General features: G+C 34.8%; 1 protein-coding gene across 5 annotated transcripts in view; it reads right to left on the bottom strand.

Moving 5' to 3' along the window:
• Positions 1–20,482, bottom strand: part of ZFAND3 (zinc finger AN1-type containing 3) — a 117,726-nt gene that overhangs the window by 80,039 nt on the left and 17,205 nt on the right. The window contains exons 1-4 of one of the 5 annotated variants that reach the window (XM_083349352.1): positions 8,966–9,033; positions 6,344–6,384; positions 4,406–4,432; positions 163–301 (exon numbers count right to left, since the gene is read on the bottom strand). In XM_083349352.1, coding sequence (XP_083205478.1) covers positions 163–190 — 28 coding nt within the window. In that variant the 5' untranslated portion in view covers positions 191–301; positions 4,406–4,432; positions 6,344–6,384; positions 8,966–9,033. Of the gene's footprint in view, positions 1–162; positions 302–3,300; positions 3,331–3,647; positions 3,731–4,405; positions 4,433–6,343; positions 6,385–8,965; positions 9,034–20,482 lie in introns of those variants that run through there. The other 4 variants (XM_083349349.1, XM_083349351.1, XM_083349350.1 and 1 more) reach the window with 4 other exon arrangements.

Below are 20,482 nucleotides of genomic sequence, written 5' to 3'. Positions count from 1 at the left end.
TCACAAAATCAATGGGCAACACATTAAAAAAATAAACCAACACTGAGACATTAAAAGAGATGTTATATTTCTGCTATTCAACAGAAAGTAGATATTGAACATGTCTGCAAAATAAAGATTCCCTAGACTGCAATATCAAAATATTAATGTAAGAATGTTTACCTAATTTTGTAAATGGTAATATATCCATGGAACTGGTAAGTTTCCCAGTTGAGACCAAGGTACCTGAAGGAATATCTTCCCTTATTTCATTCAGCTATCACTCTGATATCAGCATTAGCTCGTCCCTGTTTCTCTTTTACTAGAGGTGAAATAGATAAAATTAGAAAGCTATAGTCCCTCACAAAATATTCACCCATGGCTAGACAAATATCTTTTCCCCCATATTTAAAAGATCTTACACAGTACTACATGTTTATCTGATTGCATTTTATGCAGATTTATGGTTTTTAATTATTTGTAATTTTATAAAATTCCCTGGTATCAAATGTGATGAAAAGCATGGTATTTTAAATAAATAGTTCTCCTCAGCTATGTACAACAATTACTTGCATCTAGCATTTCAATGTACCTAAAAATTAATCATGTGGAAATTAACCAGTATGCAATGAACCAAACATTCAGGATGTTTTTAGAGAAGATGTATACACATGAGAATATTGTAAACATGGATTTCATAGCTATGCATACATAGTCATTGACTGCCATTTAAACAATCCGGGCAATATTTTTAAAAGCATGCTAAATCAGTTCAATATAAAATGGACAGGAACACAAAGTCCTGCCAGATTCTTAGTGCTAGACATAAAATGATTTCAGCAACAGTCTTGCACCAGACGTTCAACAGACTACAACTATAATACTAAGTTGAATGCTGTTAAAATACACCACAAAGCATTGGCTTAATAGAAAAGCACAAATTGAGGTGCCAACTACTATCAAGCTTTAAGGCAGGAGAAATTATACTATAGCCCTTCTAATCAAAAGAGGATGTTCTTGAGCAGACAGCTGAGAACACAATTATTCCTTTTACAAAATGAGAGCAATGCTCTGCTTTGTACACCTGAAAATTCCTAGCTGCTAATCAGAGCCTATTAAAATGCATCATATAATGGAAGCACTGGAATATTCTAGCGCATTGAAATTATCAGCATTACAGCTAGAAGCAATTAATTTAAAGAGAGCATTAAAAGAAAAAATATTTTTTAAAACCGAGACAGCTGCTAAGATAGTCAACCTTACAAGATAACATAATGTAATATTTTAATATCAACAATTCCCCCAGAATATTGACATGTTACATTAGAGTCTGCTCAAGCCATATATTAACACAATAGGTCTAGACTGCTGTAATAACAGCATGGAACACTGAATCGAAAATCAGTCAAAGGATGTATGCAAAGTTTTGCTATTATAGTAAAAAACCCCAATATATTTAGCCACTTAAAAGACAATCTGATACAGGTAGTTTTCATTTAATAACTATTTGAACTTATAATGCCTTCCAAAAATACTACTTATAAGCCATCCTTGAAGTTATAACTGCCATGCGCGCATGCATACGCACACACACACAGTCATATGATCATATTTTAGGAGCTTGGCAAACAGCTCGCATTTACCACTGGTTGCAAAGGCCTGTAGTTCTATGCCTGTGATTTGCAACTCTTTTGCTACCTTCCAGAATTTTTTGCTGGTTTCTACCCAATAAGGGACACGGTGGCTCAGTGGGTTAGGACGCTGAGCTTGTCGATCAGAAGGTCGGCAGTTTGGCGGGTTGAATCCCGAGTGCCACGTAACAGTGTGAGTGCCTGTTACTCGTCCCAGATTCTGCCAACCTAGCAGTTCAAAAGCACGTAAAAAATGCAAGTAGAAAAACAGGGACCACTACGGTGGGAAGGTAACAGCGTTCCGTGCGCCTTTGGTGTCTAGTCATGCCGGCCACATGACCACGGAGATGTCCTCGGACAAGCGCTGGCTCTTCGGCTTTGAAACGGAGATGAGCACCGGCCCCTAGAGTCGGAAACGACTAGCACGCATGTGCGGGGGAACCGTTACCTTTACCCAACCCAAAGGGAGTTTTTTAATGATCACATGGTTCGCTCAATGGCTATGTGATTTATTTTATAATGTCGTAAAAACAATAATAAAATTGAATCTGGTCATATACTGGCCCATTTAACAACTCCAACACTTACAACCAAAATTCTGGGCACAATTGTGATTATTAAGTCATACAGTAACATATTATTTGTTCATTGAATACTAATTGCAAGAATAACAATTACACACTAAAACAACAAAGGAGAACTGAAGGCAACAGGAGGTAGAACATATGTTACAGAGGTAAGGATAGTAATAATCTAGGACAGGGGTGTCAAACTCAATTTCATTGAGGGCCGCATCAGCATTGCAGTTGCCCTCGGGGGGGTGGGGGTGTGTGGCCTAGGTGGGTGTGGCCTACTGGGTGGGCGTGGCTAAAGTGCGTATGGCCAGCTCTACATTGTTCGCATCAAGGGTGCCTATGGGGGCCTGGGCAGGAATGGGACAGATCTGAGGGTCTCTGGCAGGAGGAGGGTCTCTGGGCCAGGGCCAAGGCAGTGGGGGCCGTTCCCTCACTGTTTCCAGGATGGCTTCATGGGCCGCATGAAACCACTTCGCAGGCTGGATCCGGCCCCCGGGCCTTGTGTTTGACATGTCTGATCTAGGAGCAATCTCCTTCAGCCTTTGAGTAACTTTCTAAAAACTACCTGGGGAGAATTTCAAATAAATTAAAAGAGAATACATAGTATTTTCTTGGAATATTTAGTTTTGTAATATGGCATCCATCTGACTAGAAACTGCAATAGGATTCTTTAATTTCTTTCTGTTATTTCTGTCTTGTTAAGTATCCTTATTTTTCTAAACAACTAGAGAGTTGAGTGATTAATGCCACATTTAATTCAAATATAGTTCAGACTGAGCATGATATTAATTTTGTTTTAGAGTCTTTTGTAGTTTATTATTAAATTTAAGCAGCTCCCATTTTCCAAAGGAGATTGCACATCAATGCAATCATGTAGCTTACATGGAACATTTCATGTACTTCTATAAATGTCTTACAAATAAAAAAAAGCTTTTACAAATTATTTCTTTTCGAACAAATTTTGTTTTGTTTACCTCTTATGATATTGACCTATCTTCCAACAAAGGGTTATAACTTCTAATCAGGCACCTGTATGCTACATAGCCAGGATATTATATTATATTATAGAGATTATGTCCATATTTACAACAAAATGGTTGTAAGCAGAGGATTACCTGTATGCAATGCTAAATCACCAGTGGCAGCTAAGTAAAGGAACAAAGGAAAATAGGGGGAGCATTAGAAGAATATGCGAAGCTGGGATATTGACAATAGTTGAGGGATGAAGGAAAGATATATAATCTTAGCAAAGGTCTGAATTTTGGGGACATTATTTTCATTTGCAGATATTCCTCCCTCCCCTAATACACATAGTTATTTCCTATTGCTTCAAGATGTTTTGACAGAAGATGAAGAAAATATCTGAGCAAAGAATATCAAAGGAAAGTTATAATTCTTCCATGAGTGCTGCCCTTATTTATAGTTTAGCATAAAAAAGAATTCAACATGAGTAATAACTTACGATTAAGACCAATACGTTTCTTCATTTTTTTTCTTATTGTAGATTGGCTAATACATTGTAACTGTGCCATGTTCCTCTCTCTGCTGCTTTGTAATACATTCAATGCAGAAATCATATTCCTGCCCAGGTTTCAGTTATGCAAAGAAAGGTAATGCATTGACTTAACATTCCCAATAGCTAGTTTGGGGCAGCTCAAATCTTGAATATTGCAATGTGAAGAGATTTTAAAATCTATCTTTTATTTGGATTAAGGCCTCTGATCTCTACTATTTTCAAAAGATTAATTGTCCCTATCAAGTAGCATTTGATTTTTGGTCACTTAATTACTAAAGTTTAAACATATTAATTTTTTCCCTGAATTATCCAAAATTATGTAAATATGTAAAATATGATCTTATAACATTTTGACTTTTTTTTCTTGTAACTACAGGACACATCAGACCATAATAAATCTTTGGTAAAGTTTTAGTTGATAGGAATAAAATTACATCACTACCTAAACAATATTCTTTATATATTCTGAAAATCCAAAATGTCATGCAATTATTACATTTAGTTCTGTATTTCTAGACATGCGCAGAATTTGGATTCAAAGAAGAGTCAGCTACCGGAAGAGACCCATCCTGGATGCAAAACAACTTTACATGCTTTGGATCCAAATATTACATACTTCTATATATTTCTATGTGAGCAAAGGCAATTACCGTAGTTTATGCAAACAATATGAGTGAAGTTAATTAATTTTGTCATTTACTAACCTTTTTCGTTGTGTGGATTTCTTTTTTCTAGAGAGAAAAAGAAAATAAAGTCAAGATAAAAAATACCAAGATATTGTTCATACATGAATAAACATTGAAGCATATTAAGATTAAATATGGAATTGTTTAAGCACATCAGATAACAAGATAATAGTTTACCAATTTCTACCATTCTAGAGTGCACCCCCCCTCTCTCTATCCCTCTCTCTCAGAGGTCTTCTACTAATAATCTGATAATAGATGAGAACAGCTTACATCCAGGTAACTTCACCATGTTCAGCAAAATGTACATTTCTTTGGCATTTAATACTCAATCTGATAAGATTAAATACCCACATTTTAGAAAAGTAGTTTTTAAGAGCTACTCATAGAAGACACATTTTAACAGCAATGTACTCAAATTAATCTGGAAATAAATATATGGACCTTAATAAGAGCTTCAAAGCTTGGGAAGGTTGATTACACTAGTATATCTTGTCTAATACTTAGAATCTACATTTATTAACAGATAATTTCAATTTAACATCACAGAAACTACAAAGGCATTTAGAAATAAGTTAATGCAAGTTTCTAAATGATGGTTGGCTTTAGGTTCAGAATGTATGTTATAATAAGTTTGTTAAAATAAACATCTTCTCAATTAACATTGGCAAACACCTTAAGTTATCTAAGTTTTCTGTGATTTTTTATTTTAGAACATATGCGTATATAAAAAGTATTTTCTCCCTCGCCCCCCCCCCCTTCCATTCAATTGTGTCCCATTCTTGGAGACTGCCTGAATAAGTTCTTTAAATTTTCTTGGCAAGGTTTTTCTGAAGTGTTTTGCTTTTGCCTCCTTACTAGGGCTGAGACAAAGTGACTGGCCCAAGGTCACCCAGCTGGCTTTAATGCCCAAGGCAAGTCTAAAACTCATGGTTTCCCAATTTCTAGCCTGAATCTATACCACTACTGGCTCTATTTGTTCCCTATTATTATTTTTAAAATAATCTTGTTCTTCTAAAAACGGTAGCATAATCTGAAGTCCCAGACTAGCATATGGCCTCTTTGCTGAATTGCAGTTTAACATGACAGAAAGGAAAAATTATTAAACACATATGAGATTCATATTAGCAGTACTTAAATTAGAACTTTTTAAAATGTAAACAAAGTAAATGTAAATGAAGTAAAAGTATGCTTAGCTAACTCAATTTACTTAATCGTGGTCCTATCCACAGATCAAATGGCCACCCATCCAAGAATAACAAAACATTTATAGTCTTGCTTTAAATATGTAGTAAGATTGTAAAAATCATAATGGACAATCAAATCCATATATCATATCACAGCATCTTTTAAATGTTTTCATTAATTGTAGGCTTATATTGCTGAAGGTCATAATCTTGAACTAAAAAACTCTATGAAAAAAGATCTTTAATAGTCCAGGGTAGCGGATTTAGAAACATGTAGTACTGCAGAGCTGCATTCCTGAAACGTTTATGTATTCCATTTTTAATCACTATATATAAGATAGTAAAATAGTGACTACTTAATGAGATCACAAAAACAGAAGGTCAAAAACACCTTATATATTCAAGATTTTAAAACAAAATTGTAACTATGTCTTTTTAATGAACATAATTAAAGTCTGCCTTACTGAGATTAAACTTATAATAAAATGAACATTAAAGTGGGTCTGCCAGAAGTTGACAAGGACATTCCACTTTCTGTAATCTTCACTGAATGAAGGCTTAATTGGTCCCTGTGCAGAAGTGGCTTTTTTATACACATTGGGGATTGTTTCAAGAAACCTGAGCAAACAAATGAAGCACCAGGTGAGCAGAAGCTGGTTTCATGCATAGATAAGAAACAGATAATCACCTGTAAACTCCAAAGGAATTGTTGCCAACTATTTAAGGGAGATAAAAAAAATCCTCAAAGCCAATTTTACACTGCACTTACCAGCAAAGCATTTGGAACACAGATTCATTGTCTTGCTGGACCTGGTGCAAGGGGAAAAAAAGAGGAGATCTTAAAAATTCTTCATAGTTATTAACACAGAATTTTAAAGAATAGAATAAGCTGAGAAGGTAAATGACAGCAAAGCAAAAACTTTGATCAGTTATCTGGGTCAATAATTCAAAAACTACCTTTGTATCCCTAGGAAAACATTGGGCCAGTCACTTTTAAAGCTTTAATTAATATTCAACAAATGTATAAATAGTTGTTAGGCAGGGGATTGCCACTCTACACTTTATAATTTTCTCTACTAAGAAGCTAAATGAAATGACCACAAATAAGACAAACTTTTGTCTCTATTGTCCCTTTTTAAAATAAAGATAAACACCTGCTAAAATCAAAATAAATTACTTGCTCCAAAAAGAAAAAAAATACCCAATACATTTTTATAAATTTCCTTTTAGTAGCAAGATTGCAGGGCTGATTTAACTTACTTAAATGTTATAGCTCTCCAAATCTAACATGTTTATGCCTAGGAGCAGGTATCTTATAATAATCAATTATATACACAATAGGAACTCAAGTGGGTTAAAAGGAAGTTTGATACTTTTGTAGAATTTTATTAATCTATTACCAAAAAACAATTTCAAAAAACAATATCTGTTTTTCCATTTATTGCCATAATGTCACAATAGTCCTATTACAAAACATCTAGTGCATAGAAAAGGGATATATTCACATTGGCTGCTTCATACTATATTCACATTTTCAACATGCAGAACATGATTCTAACTTTCTTCTTTTCTAGCTTTTTTTCAGAAAGGTCTCATCATCATAGCTGAAATTAATTTAAAGCTAGAAGCTGTATAATAAGATTGTATGATTAAATCTCATAAATTCTTTTACTACTCTTTCTAGTACGGTAAAATATTGTGTCCTGAACAACCATTTTGTCTTATGACCTGTAAAAGCATATTATGAAAATGAATAAGTTTTTTAAATGCAAATTTGACTTCTTTGTAGCATGATTCTCTATTTTTCCTTGCCTGGATGGTTAAATTTCTGTTAAAATAAAATTTATACCATATTAGATTTACTCTTTACATAGCAGAAAATAAGGGTAAAATTCTTTATGCATATTAAAGTGCTAGAAAAAAAGCATAGATATTCTTCTAAAAGGGAAATTAAAACTAGGCCTTTGTACCAGGATGTTTGTATTTGCCTATGAGCTATTAAGTAGTGCATGTACAGAAACAAAGCACATTTTATTAATAATTTGTGAATCAGAGTAGCAGGCTAAATCCGAGTCTGGTGTACTCATTAGTGCCTTTTGCACAAAAGTTACTGATGAAATAGCTCACTATACTGTATTGGCATTTCCTTGACCAGCAAAGAAAGAAAAAGCAGAGATCAACTAGCTCACAGTAAAAATATTCTTTTAGATACAGAAGCAGGGCAATTCCAAGTCTTACTAGTTACGGTATTCCTTCAAATCAAGGAAGAAAAAAATAAAACCACAGCAAAAAAACCAAATTACCATAAAACTTCTGAGTCTCCCCCAAATTTCTCAACTGATAAAGCAAAGTTTAAACTCTCCCTAAGATGCAAAATGCAAATGGCCAACAAGTATATGAAAAGGGAATCCATACTGTTATATAAAAAAGGAGAAAAAACAAAACAAATAAAGCAATAAATAAGAGTATCTAATTTAAAATGTATTAAGTGAGCCTTGGTGGAGCAGTGGGCTAATGCCTCCTTAAGTAACACCAGCTGCCTGCAATTATTGCAGGTTCGCATCCCACCAGGCTCAAGGTTGACTCAGCCTTCCATCCTTCCAAGGTAGGTAAAATGAGGACCCAGATTGTTGGGGGCACTAAGCTGACTTTGTAAAAATGCAGCTTGGGGGGGGGGCGAAAGCCCTAATAAGCAGGCCTATACATAGAATGAAGGCTATTGCTAAGCACATTGATTTGTGCTTCTTAGATTGTAGGCCGCCCTGAGTCTTCGGAGAAGGGCGGGATATAAATGGGATAAAAATAAAGAAATAAAATTTTTTGGATTTATAATGAAAGCCAGAAATTATATGTAAATTGATATAATCTATTAGTGTATTTCAAGAAATGCACATTAAAATTTCACTGCTATTGAGCAAAACATTCATGTACTGATTATGAAGAAACATTTCCATGATGAAAAATAGTATTATACAATTTGACTCCTAGTGACCAACTAAAGACAAACTTTGCACAATTCAAACAACCTGGGTTAACATTGAGTAGCCATTCATATTAATATGCACATTATTAAATTATAGAAAGGAATCACAGAAAAAAACTACATAATACACACAGTTAAACTCTGAATAACTTCTGTTCAGCAACCTCTATTTATACTAGCTTACAAAAGAGCAATTACATAATAAATTTATATCTGGACTATGTGACTTGCTTGCAAATATAAATTTGTGGCTTATTATTCCTTTGTACAATAAAGCTCTCTATACGTATAAAAGTTCTGAGGCAGAGGTTTAGCAGTCTGAAAGTTTAGACTGCTACTTCATTGCCTATCTAAGATAAATAAATATGCAGCCCTGAAATCTAACTAGGGTGTTAGAATGATACTGACCTTTCAAGTAGATTGTTTCCTGAACAAGGAATTTCAAGTGTCACTTAGAATGCTGTAAGGTTCAAGGATTCTTTGCACCTTGAATTTTTTTCTATATTGTGTATCAATATAGATTATGGACATTAGACAGGCAACACGTTGCTATTTACAAATGCTTTAAAAATGACTAAAGATAGTCTATTTAAAAGATCAGGTTTATTTAAAGATCAAGAGCAAATCTATTGACTGTTTTGATCCATTTGTCGATTTCTACTGTTGTCATTAATCTTATTCAAGGCACAAATGATCAGGCTCAAATTATCCTACTTCAGACACATTACACAAGCTCTCTGGAGAAGTCTCTAATCCTAGGAAAGGTAGACAGAAAAAGAAGAGAATGTTCAGCAGCAAGGTGGATAGACTTGATTACACAAGTCTTGATTACTACCATTGGAAGACCTACAGGACCAGGCTAGGGATAGATAATCACATGCAAAAACATGTTTCCCCAAGCTTAAGATGAGAAATTGATATATTTCTTTGATCTTCTCTTCTTCCAATAGTATTCTCTTTTTGTCAACATTAAACAAATATAATTCTTAAATTTTTTGATAAAGTTGGGTATAAACCTTTTTCTTGTGTTTGTACAAATAACAGTAACACCAGCATATAACATCTTTTCTGATCAGCTTATATTTCAACTGTATTTATAAAAGTCATCTTATTAAGTCACTATATATCCTGTTTTCAAGATTATTTAAGCTTAAATTCCCCTCTGTATTCAAACCATTATCAGTCATAATTTTATGTAAGTTAATAACCTTTAAATATCCAAACTTTTCATTCACATATATCATCCCAATATTTTTACATTTCACATTTTATAAAAATACCATACTACCTGTGTATCTTAGGGTTAGGATTATCTTTATGTCTATAATTGATCTATTCTTTTAACCATATTCAAACAAGTGCTTAATCATATAGTACTACATTTGGTAAGTCGAATCAAATCTCTTGAATGTAACTCTAACCTTCTTCTTTTGCCAGGTAGCTTTCCAAGTCAGTGTGTTCAACTTGCCAGGGGATTCTTGTTGTATTTTTGTAAATGTTGTTGGGAATAAAAACCAAATCAGATAGACATGTGTTTTTTGTCTCCCAAACTTTAATGATTCTCCTGGCTGCTCTATAGTCCATTTTGTTAGATCTTCTTTCCAATATTCAAGTTTATTTTGAAGCCATGAAAAATAAGATATCTTTTCCACTTCCATTGTTGTGGTAAAACCTTCAAAGTTTTCTTTTGTTTGTATTAAACTGTAGTTCTCTTCATCTGTAGCTTCCCTCTTTGGGTCACTGTCCTCTGGTTTGTGTTCTGTTATCTGGTTGTTTGTTCATTCTTTGTCATCATTTTCTGAGAGTTTTTTACTTATAGGTTTAGGTTAGAAATGTGCTCATTTATGCCATCAAAGTGTTTTTAATCTCATCATGATTTGAAACCACTGTCATTTGAATCTGTCTCAGCGTTGCATACATTTCCTCCTGGAAAGTATTTGCCTTGGTCTTGGGAGTAGATCCTGCATATCTCTGATGTTCCAGGCTGGGGCCTTCAGAAGGAGATATTAGGTGTGGTTTCCTGCCATTTTTAGATAGATACGCAACATCCATTTTATCTCCCCCCTCCAGATATTCTTTCACTGGTACCATAGTCTCTGTATTTAGCCTTTCAAACCAGCCAATCTTAAAATCCAAACAACCAAATCTTATATAATGTTTATCTTTATATATGGTTCTTATAATCCAATGCATTTCCAATTGTCAAAGCACCACTGAAAGCAGTATTTTACAACAGTTCTTCTGTTCAGGGGTCTTACAGTTTATCAGCCAGCCAAAATTGCAGTCCAGAATGTTTAACCATCCAGTAAATTCCCCCCTAGAAGATTAGCAAAAATTCAAAGTTTTTTCTTTTTCTGCAAACAATTCTTGAGCTTAAACACCACAGCTCAGTAAAAATTTATAATCCCAGTGGTCAGCAGTTATTAAAACAAATATAGTTCTCAATCGGTAATAGGTGACCCAGTGTATTTTTCTTTCCTCTGTTCCCAGCTGTTTTCTATTTGGCTAAAAGTCACTAAGGTCCAAAGGAACAAGTTCTCCTTTATTTCTGGGTGTCGTGTCAATTTCCGAGTCAATGCAGCTGTTATTCTATACTCTAATCCTCCACTAGATGACAGTAGCTATTCATTTCCTAATTTTTAAAACAAAGTGTTATTTTTTGTAATTTCATCAATATGCTTTCAAGATGTAAAATCTTAATCGCTTTCTTAATTTCCAGATTTATCCAGACTGTAGTATTATTAACTTCATTTCAATATATTTCTGTCCCCCCATAAAAATTAAATCACCACTTCCATCTATGGAAGGATGGGGATGTGGTCCCCTCTCCTCTCACTTTTGGAGGATTTTTCGCTTCTTGGGGATCCTTTCCAGGAAATCAGTTACAAAATAGAAGATATGTCAGGATAATAATTTAATAGCTAAACAGCTTGTGTAATGATGTCATGCAATGTAAGATGGAGGATGCAATAATAGGAATGTCTCAGCAGGTGTGTGTATCCCTTTGAGAGTCTGAGTATAAAAGGGAAGGCTTTGCTGGAGTCTTTCTCTCTCATCCGTTCCCTGCTGTAATTGCTTTGTGTTGGAGTTTGCTGAATTATCACGTGTATGTATTTTGTTTCTAGTATATTTGTAGATAGTATGTGATAAACCACCATTTAATACAAACCACTATTTACTGTATTTTCTCCTGGGTTACCACAGCACAGTAAGACTGAGATTGATATTCTCACCAAGTTCCAAGCACGCTGTTCACTGTTGTTATGGTTAGTGCTTTTGGACTTCGGCTGCTGGTAGCTTGGGCTAGTCACTGATGTGCTACCTAGCCTTTCTTCTGTCGGGTTGGAGGACTTCCCCTGGATCAAATGGATCGACCACTATCTTTCCGTGATCCATGGGGGGGCCTTCTTCATTGTCGCCTCTCCGGGGCGACTTTAGACCCATTAAGGGTCCCCTGGCAGGGCGAAACCAGCTGTGGGGTGCAGAGCTCTGCAATCCCTTGGGCGCACTGCTATGCCGCAGAACTGGAAGTCCTGGTTTCACTTCTTCTTGAGTTCTAGTCAATAGTAATAGGAACAGAGTTCAAGATCCTGGCTGAGCCACAAGCCTAAGTAATCTCCCCAATGCTATTTAACATCTATACAGTATCATTAATACGCTGATTACATTCAATTACACTTTTCCATAATATGCTCGACAGGAGATGACTAGCAACTGAAGGTTATGAAGATCCAGAAGTTTACTTTGACTAAAGTTAAATTTCAGCCAAGATCAAATAACTGTTCATGCAAAAGACTTCATCCCTATTCCAGCAATGAAGTGGGCTGTCATTACTTAAAGGAGCAGATCTTCAGTTTAGGGGATTCATTGGACAACATCCTTTCTAGAACAAGAAGTTATAGTCAAAGAGAAATTTGTCCAACTTTACCTGATCCACCTGTTGTGGCCCTTTGATCCCTTACTGACATTTAAAGAGCCATGGTGGTGCAGTGGTTAGAATGCAGTACTGCAGGCTAATTCTGCTGACTGCCAACTGCAGGCAGTTTGCTAGTTCGAGTCTCACTGGCTCAAGGTTTATTCAACCTTCTTTCCTTCCAAGGTTGCTGGGGGCAATATGCTGACTCTGTAAAAACCACTTAGAGAAGGCTGTAAAGCACTGTATAAGTCTAGTGTTATCACAACACTATGACTGCTGGCATTGGCTATAAGTTTATTTCTGGTTACAATTCTGGTGCATTAATTCTGATCCAATAAAACCTATAAACATTCCTTCCCCGATTCTTCAAGCGGTAAGTCTTAATCTTCTGCTGCTTTCTGTTCTTTATTCGTTCTGCTTCAAATAAATAGTAACATTTGAAGAAATATGCTGGATACCACTGGCATATTTAATCTTTTCAAATTATAGCCAAACCCATTCTCATTTCATAAAATCCTTTATTTTCAGTCTTTTCATTAACATTGCCAGGCATCTTCTAGATCAGGAGCAGGTAGTCTGTGTCTCTCCAGATGTTCCTGAGCCCTAATAATTCTGATCACTAATGACAAACACTGGAAGCTATAGTTCAACAGTATCTAGAGCAGGGGTGTCAAACTGCCAGCCCGCAGGCCGGATAGTCATGAAGAAACTGAGCCCACCCCATTGCCGGCAATGGGGAAAAAACTCTGATAAGTCGCGTGACGTCATGTGATGTCGCAAGTTTGACATGTTTGATCTAGAGTGTTATAAGCTGCTTATTACAGCTCTGAATATTAAGTTTTAATTAGTGGCACTGTTTCTGAGTTTGTCTTGTATCTTGTTAGAATCTTCCCTCCATGAATCTCCATTTTGTTGTTGTGGGTTGCTATTGTGAACATAAAATTAAGTGAGAGATAATATGATATGAGCCACTCTGAGGTCCTAGAAGAAAGTTGGGATATATATAAAATAAACAGAATGCCTATGTCAGCATCTTTTCTATTACTTTGATAAATTTGCTTTCATGATCATTTCTCTAATGACTATAATTTGCCCACTGGACCAAAATGGAAGTTATTAAACCAAACTATTTTCAATGAATGTTCCAAAGAAGAGGCAAATTCAAACTACTGGACATAATGTTTAATTTGGTAAAATGTATTTTTATTAATTATATAGCCATATAATTTAAATATCAATTGTTTGTAAAATGTTGTCTCTTTGGAGAGTTTTTAGTATATGAACAGAAGCAAATACTTTTTGAAGAGAGCCGTCATGATCTAACCATAGCAACATCTGCTTTTCTAAAAAGTCAGAAGTACTATGGTTGCAAATGAAATTGAATAAGATCTGAAAATTTTAAAAATAATATGTAAGTCAACTGTAATGTGCTACACACATCTACTATTTTCAATATTTTTATCTTTATGTTTCAAATGCTTCAATTACATTTAAAATTGTTTTAATTCCCCTATTAGTCTTCTATTGCTGGAAAAACGATTATCAAACAAATATTTTAAGGACTGTCCTTGAAAAATTTGGTATGAAATAGGATAGACCAAGTTTTTATACTAAATGATTAATGAGCTGACAAACTGATTTAACACAACTGCTTTCACTGTTAAGATTAAAAATAATTAAACAAATGAAGTGTGATGAAGAACATAAGGTACCTCATTTGGATTTAGAAAAACATTTAGTGTCCTTTTAAGAGTGAATTCAAGGAGAGAAATGGAGCAATTGCTTTCCTTTTAAATATACTGCCTAAGTTAAAAATCAAGTACCGTAGATGCTCAACAATGCAGCTGTCATTTTTCTATTGACTGTAATATGTCAAAAATCAAAATTTAACTTTATCAAGTTTTTAGTTAACTAAAAAGTTCAGAATGGGAAAAAAATGATAAAATGTACTTTTCACAATTTCATCACTAATCCTTTTCTATTATAGGTAATTCTCAATTCGAACAACTGTTTTTAGTTATGAAGGCTTCTGAAATTTTGTTTTACAGCCTGCAGAGCACTTCTGGCCATTGTAAAATGTTCTGTTACCCCAATTCGTAGTCAGGCTCTTGGCAACTAGCTCACATTTACAACTGGTTGCAGAATCCTGCATTCACAGGATGATGATTTGTGATGTTTTTGGCTTGTTTACAGAAAACAAAATCACCATTCAGGAGAATGGGTTCATACGTATGACCACATGATTCACTTAAAAGCTGCATGACTCAGACTTAAAATCACGACTCACTTAAGAACCGCTGTAAAAACGGTTGTAAAATTGGATCCAGCTACGTACATGACTCAACTTAAAACCATCACAATTTACAACCGATTCCAGTCCCAGTTGCAATTGTTGACGACTCTCTGTAGATTTAACTAAGCTTTAACAAAAGAACATTGGCAATGAAGGTGTTATTAAAGCAATTGTTAGGCAAACTGAAACTGGATAATAGTTAAACATCAGCACAAAGGTTAATCAAAGTGCTGGTTTTAACTTTCACAGTACAGTCCTCTATGGCTTAGCACCGAGTTACCTGCAGAATCACATCTCTCCAATAAAATCAACCCAACTGCTTTAATTGTGCTGGGAAACACAGTTGGTTGTCCCTTATTTTCAAGATTTTGCAAGGCTGCGGTGGGATCTCCAACATTATCGTCCTTCTGATAAAAGTTAAAAACAGGGCTGTTCAAGAGTTCTGTTGATGTCTGACACCATGTATTTTGGGGAGGAATTTTTATATGTATTTATTTCTAAGATATGTTTGTTTGATATTTCCCGCTCATTATTAAGTTTTTCGCCATGTATATGTATACATTTGAACTGTGATGTTTCTCTGTGTCATGTACATGTGTGTGTGTGTGTGTGTGTGTGTACATAATGGTATTCTTTTGAGAGCTGAATGCAACAAAATTTCATTTTAATGAATGCTGATTACTGTACATTTGAAGTGACAATAAAGTTCCTATCCTACCCTATCCTATCCTATCTAATATGAACCACAAAGAATGATTAACAATTTATTCCAATGTCTCCCAAGCAAGGCTGTGTTTCCCCACCTTCCTCCCATTTTTATGGACAAAACTTTCATGCTATCCTTGTCAAAGATTTTACATACTGATCATAACAACACAATTTTATAATAATAGTATCTAAATTAGGATAGAAACTCAGTACCATTACATGTAATTTTGATAGTCTGAATAATTCCTGTTAAAGCCATTTTCTGTTACTAAAACATTTTTTTCAAAAGAACAGGAGGTGCAATTTCCCTTTGTCACTGCAACATCACCTGCTCTAAAAATAAACTCTGGAGAATTGTCCAAAACTTTGGAGAATTGTCCAGAGTTATTGTCTCCTGAAAGTCAGGCAATAGCATTAGCAAAGAGTGCCATTTACCACTTTCAGCTTCTTTTAAAGAAGACAGACTTGGATTCAATTGTCTGGAATCATGTCTCCAGACTCCACTGTGGCTGTCTTAAAAAATAGTTTGAAAGTTTCAAGCATAAGCAAGAGACCTCTTTTTTAAAAAGTAAAATTTAGTTTACATTGTATTGCTTATATTAAATTTATTGACTTACTTTCAAAGGTCGTTTATGATTCCTTAGACTTAGAGGTTAAGTCATGATTATCTTAAGTTTTTTTTTTACTAACTTGCTTTTCAGCTGCATTCTGTTTCTCCATTCGCTTCTCAGTCTTCGCCCCATGTTTGTGGGACCATTGGTTAAAAAAAAAATAGTTCCATCAGACTTTCTAACTTCTTGTGAGATCTCAAGAAGTTAGAAAGTCTGATGGAACTTTTTTTTTACCCATAGTCCCACAAACACACGGCGAAGGCTGAGAAGCAAACGGAGAAATGGAATGCAGCTGAAAAGGAGGTTAGCAAAAAAAACGCTTGGGAGAGGTGAGGGCATCTGGGCGGGGGCAGGTGCAACCTTACCCTGCATGGTGGCGGGAGGGTAAGGTGCGTGCCCTTCCCATGCCAGGCCAGCCCTGGGACGGCCATGCTGGGCGGCAGTGGACAGGGTATTGAGGTGGGGGCTGGCAGGCCGACCAAAGCAGCAGGTGGAGTGCTGGAGGCTTGGGGAGGGAAGGCGCTGAAGTGGGCGGTCGGGTGATTGGCAAGAGCAACGCGTCTGAGCGGAAAGAGGCCTCAGAATAAGTGGGGCAGGTAAGGAAAGAAATCATTCCCCCCCAGAAATTGCCTTTCTTTTCTTACCTGACTTCCAGCCCCATGCCATTTCTCCTTCGCAATCCGCCACCGCATGCAAGGAAACAAAGGAAGGTTTTTTTGGGAGGGAAGGTCAATCAATTCCAACATCTCGTGAAAGATCACGAAGTTGGAATTGATTGACCTTTTCCCCCCCAAAGAAACTTCGTTTCCTTGCACGCGGCAGCGGTGGCAGATTGCCATGGACACCTCAACCACATCAACCCAATGGCCACGCCCACCCAACGATACATAAGTGGGTTTTGGGTTGCAGTTTGGGTGCCATCACTGCTCTAGAGCTTTTCCCAATGTAGTTTGGCAAGAATTTTCAGTTACAAAATGAACTTTGTATAGGCTTTTTAAAAATGTTTTGCTGCTTTCTTAGGGGGGGTTGGGGAGATAGTTATACTTTTAGATAGCTTGGTTTATAAATAATACTTTCAATATTCTAATATTCTTTGATCAGCTCCAGGCAACTGGAATAGAACAGAACAGAATAACAGAGTTGGAAGGGACTTGTAGGTCTTCTATAGTCCAACCCTCTGTTCAAGCAGGAAACTCCATACCATTTCAGACAAACAGTTGTCCAATCTCTTAAATATCTCCATCCACAACTTCTGGAGGTAATTACTTATTAATTGTTCTAATTGCCAGGGAATTGCTCCTATGCATCTATGTATAAACTATATATGTAAGTTAGTTTAGATCAATGTTTCTCAAATCTCAGCAACTTTAAGATGTATGGACTTCAATTCCCTAAATTCTCCAGCATGCTGGCTGAAAACAGATGTGAGTGACTTTGGTAGTGGATTTTATTTGTTAACACATTGGGACTGGCATGAGCACAATCCCAAATGAACGAACCACAGTTTTAAAGAAAAAGATTTGAAAGTCAGATCCATTCTATCAAATGATATGTTGGGTCAAGTGTAATTTAATTCACTTATTTAATATTAAGCATGTAGAAAATTACCTAAAATGATTCTGAACAGGTACTAAGCAAAAAGAAGACAGTTAAGAAAATATTTTCTAATGTTGAAGCAATGTGATTTTTAAAAACTCCAACACAGTCACTACTACTTTTATTTCTCAGATTTATATCCTACTTTTCTCACAGAAACTCAAAGAAGCCCTAATCAAGAAATGATATGAAGTCCATATTTATTTATTTATTTATTTATTTATTTATTTTTATACCTCTAAAGTGGAAAAAAAATCTTTTCTCTGGATGTATATATTCTCTAAAGCATAATAAATAATAATAGAGTTTATAAATCTAGGGAATAGCTGGAATACATGCAAATTTATGCTACAGAGCTTGTTATTCTTTATGGAGACACAAAAATATTTGTTGCAGCTTGAAAATATTCTAATATGGTTACTTTGTAGGAAAATATGTGCATCTATATTACATAGTGGATTTTGTCTTGTCTTTGTTGTAACTACAGTATAGTGTTTCAGCACAGAACAGATGTTGCAATTTATTGAATCATGATTCTACTAAAGCATGGGTATCTGTTTTATAAGTTAATGGGCTTCTAAAAAGATACATGCCCAACAAAATGCAGATATAAAAAATAACCTATAAATTTAACAAATAGCTTTTTTACTGCACTTGATTAAAAAAAATCAAACTCTTAAGGAGACATATTCTTTGCATCAAGGTCAAGTTATTCATTTTTTTCTTAATACAGAAGTCAGAAATGAGGAAATAGCTTTGCAACATTTGAGAAAGCTTCATTTGTTTCCATTTAAAACTACATCTCTTACAAGTGATTTAGAAACATTAAACTTCAATTTTTATAGTAAAATGTATTTGAAAAAAATATTTTACATCTAAGGTTGTAAAAGCTCATGACGATACATTACTATATATATAAAAAAAGGTAAAGGTTCCCCCGCAAATGTGTGCTAGTCGTTTCCGACTCTAGGGGCCGGTGCTCATCTCTGTTTCAAAGCCGAAGAGCCAGCGCTTGTCCGAGGACGTCTCCGTGGTCATGTGGCTGGCATGACTAGATGCCAGACGCGCACGGAATGCTGTTACCTTCCCACCGTAGTGGTCCCTATTTTTCTACTTGCATTTTTACGTGCTTTTGAACTGCTAGGTTGGCAGAAGCTGGGACGAGTAACAGGCGCTCACTCTGTTACGCAGCACTCGGGATTCAACCCGCCAAACTGCTGATCTTCTGATCGACAAGCTCAGCGTCTTAACCCACTGAGCCACCGCGTCCCTTTTAATATATATATGTTTTATATATATATATATATATATATATATATATATATATATATATATATATATGTATGTATGTATATATGTATATATATGTATTATATAGATATATATGATATATATGATATGATATATCATATATATATATAATGTTTTGATATAAATTTGAATTGAATTTTTTTCTGGACATGTTAACTAAATAAATAATAATTTTAATTAACATATTTGTCCCAATATTTACAGTGTGCATAAGTATTTGACCCACATTATTTGATATGAAGGATGTTGAAGCATCAGTTCTTAACTAAACAGAATGTCATGGAAATTTACAATTCTCTCAATATAACCACCCATATATGTTGCTGTATTTTCTAATTAAAATCCCCAGTGCTATAATTTGGAAATACTCTACTTTCATTTGAGCATTAATTCAGCCTTCACATTTTTCTTCATATCTATGGGCATATTCCATGTTAATCATTTATCAATTTCACAGAAACAAAATGAAATAATGTTTGGAATTAAAAGTAGAATTAGAACTAAAACACCAGCATCCATTTTATATATATATTTGTCTCTAAGAATGTATAATTAAAATCTGCATTATACCAATAAGAGGAATATCATACAGGAAAGTCAAGATGTACAATTATAAATAAATAAGATGCCAAAATTATATTTTGAAGAGATTTGATGAGGACCAAAATAATTTACTTAATCAAAACTGAACCAATTAGACTTGTCTAGTTGTTGAAATTTTTTTAACAAAAGTCTAATATACCGTAAACTTTTTATTTTTTATATGAAGTATCTTTAATCAAATTTAAGAGTCCATATCACTTCATTTCCTAAGGAGTTTCACGAGTAAAACTACCCAACTCTGCATAAAAATGGAATCTTAAACAGAAACAGGTTAATAAATCAGCAAACTGTAGTTAAGGGCAGTAAAATGACTTTTCTGTATCATTATGGTAACAGAAAGTTTCCCATGACAAGCACTTCCAAGCATTTAATGATGTTTCAGGTGAGATGAAAACAGATGAACATGATAATAGAAAACTTTAGTTCTTGTCAGAGACTATGGCTTTAAATCTACAACTATAGGGGGAAAAAATTACCTGGCCTAATTCTATCCAGTTTTGCTTTTAGATTATAGCATTTTGGATTTTGAGAATTCAGTCATAATATATTTATGTCTATAATATTTTGCAGCAGAAAACAAGAGATAAAAAGAATAAAATTACTGTAAAATTATATTTGTTACCCCAGTTTTTATCTTATTTCACTTTAAAACAAATGACCAATATATTTTCAGTTCCTTTACTTTACTCCAATTCAACCAAAGTTGAAATTGCCAAGGTATCTGTTAAAGAGCGATACAAAATAACATAAATCCAAAAAAGCAAGCGAAGAATGAATCTTTCAATATAGATTGTTTCATTACATTTTGCTGCACTGCATATTCTACATGTATAAAACTATAAAAAATAATCTGTAACATCAAGTTAGAAGCAGCCTTCATATTAGTT

This window comes from Vipera ursinii (genome assembly GCF_947247035.1).
Source record: "Vipera ursinii genome assembly, chromosome: 1".
Lineage (NCBI taxonomy): Eukaryota > Metazoa > Chordata > Lepidosauria > Squamata > Viperidae > Vipera > Vipera ursinii.
This window is presented reverse-complemented; position numbering and strand designations above follow the sequence as displayed.